The 7,968-nt window shown below is 32.2% G+C and overlaps 1 protein-coding gene across 1 annotated transcript; it reads left to right on the top strand.

The window, feature by feature from the left end:
• Window positions 1-62: 62 nt before the first annotated feature.
• Window positions 63-6,397, top strand: LOC111369415 (zinc finger CCCH domain-containing protein 14-like). Its single transcript, XM_022990930.1, has 4 exons — window positions 63-182; window positions 312-420; window positions 1,093-1,153; window positions 5,434-6,397. The coding sequence occupies exons 2-4, from the start codon at window positions 348-350 to the stop codon at window positions 6,176-6,178; spliced, it is 879 nt and encodes a 292-aa protein (XP_022846698.1). The 5' UTR covers window positions 63-182; window positions 312-347; the 3' UTR covers window positions 6,179-6,397.
• The last annotated feature ends 1,571 nt before the right edge of the window (window positions 6,398-7,968 follow it).

Here is a 7,968-nt window from a genome sequence, read left to right on the forward strand (position 1 = left end):
ATCATTATTTGTTACATCAAGTCAAAATATTTGACTTCCTTTTTTCATTCTATTTTTGTAAGAATCGTATAATTTATCATTTCCAAATCCGTGTGCCCTTTAAAAATTCAAAATATCCTGGGATTTATTAAATTCTTTTTCTCTCTCTTCACGAAAACCCTAGAACTCGAACGAGTGTTGGGGTAGGGTTTTTGGCCTGTACAATTATTATTATTATTTTTTTGCTGAAGCTTCAAAATTTTCATAGTTTTAGAGGTTTCTGCATTTTCCGCTATTTCGTGTTAAATTCGAATTTCTTTTGCTTTGGAAAGTTTGGTGGTTCGAAGTCGATCTGTGTACTGAAAGATATGGACACTCGCAAAAGAAGCAGAGGCGAAGCAACTTTTAATGCCTATGGTGGTTTCAAGAAACCTAAGCCAGGTTTGATTATTTTTTTACTTCTACTTTTAAAATTTCCTCTAGAGTTTCATATTTTTCGCTCGATATGTATACAGATGTATGATTATCTGTGTATTACTAGGATTTTTTATCATAGGTAAAATTTCTGATTTTCTTACTGTATTTTCCAGTAAATTTACTGGATTTTCTGACTCAATTTATTGGTGTGGAATTCTATTTTTGTAGGATTTTGTTTCTAAAGGACTTGGAGAAACGAATCATCTTTTGTCCTTTCTATTAGATATTTTGGATAAGTGAGAGAATAGTCTTTTGCTGAAGTTCGTTATTTTTTTCTGGACACTTAAGCAAGAGACAGTGAGCTTCCGAAAAGAATAGTATAATTTTTTGGAAAATGGAAATTTACCTTCAATAACTTTCATTTTCAATGCTAACTATTGAGCAATGGAAAAATATCTTACATGGATTAATCTCTTAAATTAATTTAATAGGCAGTGGATTCTTGCGGTAAAATGTATCTCAAAACGTTTCCAAGATTAGGATACCAGCATGATCTTACTCTTTGAGTGCATTTAGCAAGGTTTCGTGATATTAATTGTTTTTAGTGGCTGTCAAGATGGTATCTATATGTTTGGCATCAATGGTAAGAGTCAAAGGAAATCTAACTGGGAAAAAGTAATTAATGTTTTGTAACAGAAATGGACTCCTTGTCAAGTGGTATAGGAAGCAAATCAAAGCCATGCACGAAGTTTTTCAGGTTCAAATCTTCACCTACCTAATATGAATAATTGAAATTTAACTTTTTAGCATTCATTAGTATTCAGAATTATAATAATGTTCCACTATTGTCATGAGTAAACATACTATATGATTTTAATTTTGAAGTGCAAACTTCACATGAGCTATGGAATTGTCAATTGTTTTTAGGCAATGTAGGCATTGTAATTTCTCATGATCTATGAAATTTAAACAGCCTTGTAGCTCTCTGCCTTATGAGCAGTTAAAACACTATAGTGCCAAGCTATCCTCTCTTGATAATAAATGAATATAGGCACTGCTTATCCATATCAATAAGATGTTTTTAAGTCCTATAGCATACCAAAATATCAATATATTAACTGGCCTATTAATATTATGTAAAGAGGGACTTTGCAATTTGTTCCATTGCAAGTTTATTTTCTAGCATGAAATATTTATCTTAATATTGATCGTGGAAAATTCTGTTAAGCAATCTTGCTTGGTTGAAATGCAAATTATAGCTTTGCAGTTTGAAGTTACTAAACACTGATATTAGTATCCCATAAGAAGTCAGTATTGCCTTAATTGAGGTTGTTCTTTCAGCCTTGCAGTACCTGTTGTTGTAACAACTTCTGCTTTCCTAATTATACCAATGACTGTATTAAAAAGCGTCGAAGCTTATGCCTTGAGCTGGCTTAAGACTTGATCCATGCTCCGTCTGGCGTTTGTAAAGAACCTCTAAGATTATGTATCAATGGCCACTTATCAAGGCTTATGCCTCGAGTCACTGAGGTTCATGCCTCTAGGCATAAGTCTCTAAGGCAAGTTAGTACGTGCTCCCTAGGCTGTGCTCTCAAGGGTTTTCTTCTCCAGGTTTTCTTTGTACAACCTTGACTTATTAGACTGGTTTTTTAGCCTGGAATAATCTAAGATTTTTTGAGCCTTTTATGACACTATCAGCCTTCAAAATTAGAAATATAAAATTGGTTATTTGGGAATAGAAAAAGTGAACTAGTCCTACAACTAACGTGTGATAAACTCTAAAGTCAAGTGGCAACTTTTTTGCAACTTTTCTTCTTGTTCGTCTCTAAGTTTCTATTTTCTTCTAGAGTTTTCGTTTTTCTTAAAGGTCAATTTTTAATCTCTATAACTTGTTTCATTTGCTTAACCGTTAGTTCTGGTTGTGGGTTAGTGGTCTTGTTATGTGATTATGATAGAATCCTATCAAGCTCTAAAAGGACTTGGAAGAATTGAGAAACAGTTAATAGTAACAAATTCTGTTAGATTTGGTTACAAAATACTTATAAATAGAGGAGGTAGAATGAATTAGGGAGGAAAAATATTGGGAAGAATCTGGTGGAGAGAATTGGGTCTCTCGAATACCCAAATATCCTTTAGTTTACCTATCGACTGTTATTTGCATTCATAACAGTTTGTTTATTTCCAGTACTTGTTTAAATTACAGCAATACAAATCAGCCTTATAATAGTTCTATTGTTTTGGTTTTCCGCATCCTTTTGTTCTTCTAATTGCTGGAATTTCAATGACTGCAAGTAGGGTTCTTACCAGATTACTAATTACTTGCTACTTTATTGGTCCATTTTATGTTTCTAGTTGCAAATTAGAATTTAAATTTTCTTGACACGTGATGTTATGGATTATTTAGATAAATTAGGGATTACTTTGAGTTATAAATTTTTTTTTCTAGTTTTTATCATTTTATTGATTTTTATTCAGATACATCACTTAACAGAGGCAAAAACACCCTGATTCCCACTTTAGCCTTTTTAAACACCGTTGCCAATGTGACCCTTTATTGCTTGGTTGCTAGATTTCAATGATTTCTATTTTTATCTAGGAGTACTAATGTTGGAATGATAGATGTAACATGCTTTAGGAACTTCGGCTTTAGAGAAGAAAAATTAGCTCTGGAAGGAAATTTGTTCAAACCGAACTAACAAACATAAGAATCTAATTTTTCATATACTTCCCCAAGGAGTTGGGACAGAGATGCTGAATAAGAATTTATAATAAACTAATAATGTAAAACTTGGAGGGAGGATAGTCTTGTTTGAAAATAAGTGGTAAGAAACCTGGGGCAGAAGGTATAATTTAACGATGCTCCAGTAATGTTGATTGGCTCGAGCATTTTATGTAGTCTTTATGATTGTGCAGTTTCTGATTCAGTCTCCGTCCTAGAAAACATATTTTTTTCTACCCTCAATTTTTTTTTTTCTTTTCCCAAGTCTTCTTTTTGTGGCTTTTTCCGTTTCTCATCCATCAAATTGTAAACCAAATCGTGCCTGTATTCATAAAAACTGTTAAGAAACTTATGTGATCTATAAGATAAAAACTACTTTGACATTGAAGTAGTTTAACTGAATAATAGTCCTTTGGTTGAAATCCCCTTATTAAATATATTATCAAGTGAGGCCGTGGCTATTACTCACGTAGACGGCTTGCCAATTTTATGTTGTTTTTGTCTTGTATTAATTGATAATACATTTTCTGTGTATTATCCATGATTAATAAAATATTTGATTACTTATAAAAAAAAAATATTATCAAGTGAGAATCATTTTTTGGACGATTTTATCCTTACTATAATTTAATTATTTTAATAATATTTTACTTTTTATTTTTCAATATGTATTTAATTATTTCAATAATGCCATACTTATCATTTTTCAATATGTATTTAATTTATCAATCATTTGAACCCTTTGAACAATATTATTATTAATTATTTTGTCAACTATTTAGTTTTGATGAATGTACATCTGACACATTCATTACCCTACTTTTCGTTTTTAATTTGTATTTAATTTATTTGACCATATTTGACAAATTCATTGTTCAATGAATGCTAAGATACAGAGAAGGTAAATGGGGAGGTGACGTAATGCGTATCTATAATAAATAATTTCAATTTATATATTCAGTGCATATTAAGTGAATATGAAGAAATGATGGTATTCGTTGGATGTTTAGTTCAGATCAAAAGTAGGACTGAACATGGTCCGATTCGGTTTGGTTCAGTTTTACCGAGAACTGAACCGGACCCGAAATTTTCGGGTATTTAGTAAGTAGATACGTTGGGTCCAAATTTAATTATGGAATCGTTCGGATTCGGTTCAATTCAGTTCCATTTGGTTTCTAGGTTCCATATTATAATTAAATTTTTTAATATTTACAAAGTTACATTAATTAAGCTAATGATATATTCAATCTTAGCTCTTACAAAATAATATAGTTTAAAATCTTTGTTTTGTTCTTCATAGATTTGATTGTTAAGATCACAGGAAGAGGAAGATGGCAAGCTCAAAATAATTAAGAGTGGCGTTATCGAGTTTCAATTCGATTTCTCCAAAACGGTAGAAACGACACTACGATAGTGTAACAGATTTGAATAAAATTTAGGTTAATTTGATTAAGTTGGCTTTGAACTGAAATTGGAAATTAGAAATAAGAAAATCATATATATATTTTTTTGAGCTAAATTAACTAATTAACAAATTTATTTAGAAAAAATAAAATAATTTAGTTTATTTAAAATAAATTAATTAAAAAAATTAGGAAAATTCGGTTCTTGATCTAGTATCGAGAACATAACCAAATCCGTCGATTTTCAATTTAGATACCTGTTCAGGTATTTAATTTAAGAAGAATCGCTCGGTTCGGTTTGGGTTCGGGTTCGAATTGGTCGGTTAGGGAGTTTTATCTAGCCCTAATAAAAAAGGTAAATGGATAGACTATTTTAATTGACTTCCTCTCATTTGAATCAAAAGTTTATTTCACAAAAATAAATACAAATTATTTTTTATATTCTTACATCTTACAATATTATTTTCATGACACCTATAAAGTATTTCAGAATAACGTGCAACGGATGTTCAACTATGACTAGTTTGAGATAAAAAAGAGAGAGATGACCAAATTCTAAGCTCTGTCCATTCACTTGATTGACCTCGTCAAAAGCTGCTCCAAAATTGGTAGATATATTTTGTTTTCACTCTATATTCACTTGATTCCATTTTTTTTCTTCTCTAGTTTCGCATCTCATCAGCTGGGACCCAGAGGGCTCTTTGTATCTGGCAGCCCATTGCTTGTACTATTCACAATTTCACACATTTAACTATGCAAAGTTGGTTCTTGTTTGTTTGATCACACACCTTTTAATATGCATATTGCTTTTTTTTTTTTTGGTGCAGCGTCTGTTTCCTTTATGCACTAATATTATTTTCCTTCCTAATGGTACATTTTGTCATCTAATTGCAATGTCTCTTATTCTTATTGCAGCACTGCCGGTTGTCCATTTGGTGAGAGTTGCCACTTCCTTCACTATGTTCATGGTGGCTATAATGCTGTTGCCCAAATGATGAACCTGGTGCCTATTCCAACTAGGACAACAGGACCTCCGCCTATATCAAATGGGACTGCTTCTACAGCTGTTAAAACTAAAATTTGCAACAAATTCAACACTGCAGAGGGCTGCAAATTCGGCGACAAATGCCACTTTGCTCATGGAGAGTGGGAACTTGGCAAGCCAATTGCAGCATCTCAGGAAGATCCTCGTGCAGTTGGACCTATCCCTGGCCGAATTGGTGGCAGAATGGATCCACCCATTCCTGCTGGGAGTTTTGGGGCCTCGGCCACTGCCAAAATAAGCGTGGATGCTTCCCTAGCCAGTGCTATCATAGGGAGGGGTGGAGTGAACTCGAAGCAGATTTGTAGGCAAACGGGAGCCAAGTTAGCCATTCGAGATCATGAGACAGATCCAAATCTTAGGAACATAGAGCTTGAGGGTACATTTGAACAAATTAAGGAAGCAAGTGCAATGGTAAGAGACCTGATTAGCAGCATAGGCTTTGCTGGTGGCCCTGCAAAACCAACTGGAGGCTCAGCAAAACCAGTCGGAGGTCCTGCCCCAAGGAGCAACTACAAGACCAAAATTTGTGAGAATTTTTCAAATGGATCTTGCACGTTTGGAGATAGGTGCCACTTTGCACATGGGGAAGCTGAGTTGCGTCAACATGGGGCATGAGGAGGGTGATTTCGCTTGTGCTTTAGAGTTCATTGTCGTTCATGCTCATGTTGTTTGACTCTGGATTTTTGGCCATGGATACAAGTTAATGGTGTGACGATGTTATTGTAGCATTCTTGGACATTTGGTTATTACTTTTCTGACTGGTAGCTATTGCAGTTTCCCTTGTATTAGATGACCTTGGGTTTATTTATCCATTTTGGTTGCAGATTTTATTTCTAGGCTCCCCACCCCCCACCCCCCCCCTCTTTTCATATCATATGTTGAACGCCTAACGTTTAAAAATTATTCTAAACTTCCAAGTTAATATTCTTAAATGAAAATCGTTTGTCACCTGTATTTGGGGTAAAAAAAAATTTAACTTGAATTGTAGATTCAAAATTGTACCACTGGTCCTCAGCTTTTTATTGGCAGATGTCTCTGGCCTTGGCATTCTTAGTTATTGATCGATGGTATTAAAATGATAAAACTTGTCCTCTCCATCTGTGTGGCGTGGTTGTGGCTCATTCGTGCCCGTGCGTTTATGAGAGTCAAGGATATGAACACCTTTTTCCGGTGCAAACACGTATAAAGGCGAGGACTTGCTCATTGTACGAGTGTTAGTACGAGGAAGTTGTTGGAGATGACCGGATAATCCAAGTGTATTTACAAAGTGATTTTTGACTGTCTTTTTAATTAAAAGAAAAAAATGAAAATTAAATTTAAAGCTCAAAATTCCAAAATATCCCTCGGCTATCCTCTTTCCATTTGTTCAATAGTCGCACATAAGTGAAGGAAAAAAAAGACTGTCGGTTTCCAATCGGTCGGAGAACTTGCTAGTCCATTGTAGTCGAACTACTTCTTATTAAGGTAACCATTATTATATTGAATATTTGCTTGGATTAATGTTTAGATATTGATAAAAGGTATGAATGATTCATTTGTGAGAGTTTTTTTTCAATATATTGTTGTTTATATAGGTAATATATGTTTTAGACAGTGATTTAGTGATTGATTTTGTAAATTTGGAAGCTTTTCTCGCTGGAGATGGAGATTTTCCAACGAGAACAGGGCATTTGCCAGCTGCCGTTGTAGTCGGCATTTTTTGTGGAAAATCGACTGTTAACAGTCGGTATGGGCCGACTGTTATAACATCGGTCCATACAGATTGTTCAGCCGGCCCAACTTAGTGGGCCGACTGTCGGCCCACTCCTCTATTTTTTTAATTTTTCAGTCCAATTTTTTTCATATATTTAATAATTTAATTTTAAATAATTTTTATTATTAGTTTTTAATAAATAATAAATTATTTAGTCTTCGAATTTAAATAAAGTTTTTACATTTAATTTTTATTTTAATATTTTTATTTCCTCATTTTTTATAAATAATAATTTTTTCGTTCATCGAATTGAAATAATAATTTTAATTATGAACTTAAATTTAATATTTATTTTTATTATTAATTTTTGATAAATAATAATTTATTTAGTCATTGAATTTAAATAAAATTTTTACTTTTAATTTAATTAATAGTTTTGGATGATATTCTTTTCATTCATTAGATTGAATTAATTTTTTAATTGTAATTTGAAATAATTATTGAAAATTTAATTTGAAATTTAATATTTATTTTTAATATTAATTTTTGATAAATAATAATTTATTTAGTCGTTGAATTTAAATAAAATTTTTAGTTTTAATTTTACTAATAGTTTTGGATGATATTCCTTTCGTTCATCAAATTTAATTAATTTTTTTAATTGTAATTTGAAATAATTGTTGAAAATTTAATTTGAAATTTAATATTTATT

This window comes from Olea europaea, chromosome 2 (genome assembly GCF_002742605.1).
Source record: "Olea europaea var. sylvestris chromosome 2, O_europaea_v1, whole genome shotgun sequence".
Taxonomy (NCBI): domain Eukaryota; kingdom Viridiplantae; phylum Streptophyta; class Magnoliopsida; order Lamiales; family Oleaceae; genus Olea; species Olea europaea.

What these genes read in the sequence shown, in the direction of transcription:
- LOC111369415 (XM_022990930.1), top strand. Translation starts at nt 348, where the DNA reads ATGGACACTCGCAAAAGAAGCAGAGGCGAAGCAACTTTTAATGCCTAT. An exon ending in TTTCAAGAAACCTAAGCCAG is followed by an intron (nt 421 to 1,092) that starts GTTTGATTATTT and finishes GTTTTGTAACAG; the next exon opens with AAATGGACTCCTTGTCAAGT. An exon ending in CCATGCACGAAGTTTTTCAG is followed by an intron (nt 1,154 to 5,433) that starts GTTCAAATCTTC and finishes TTCTTATTGCAG; the next exon opens with CACTGCCGGTTGTCCATTTG.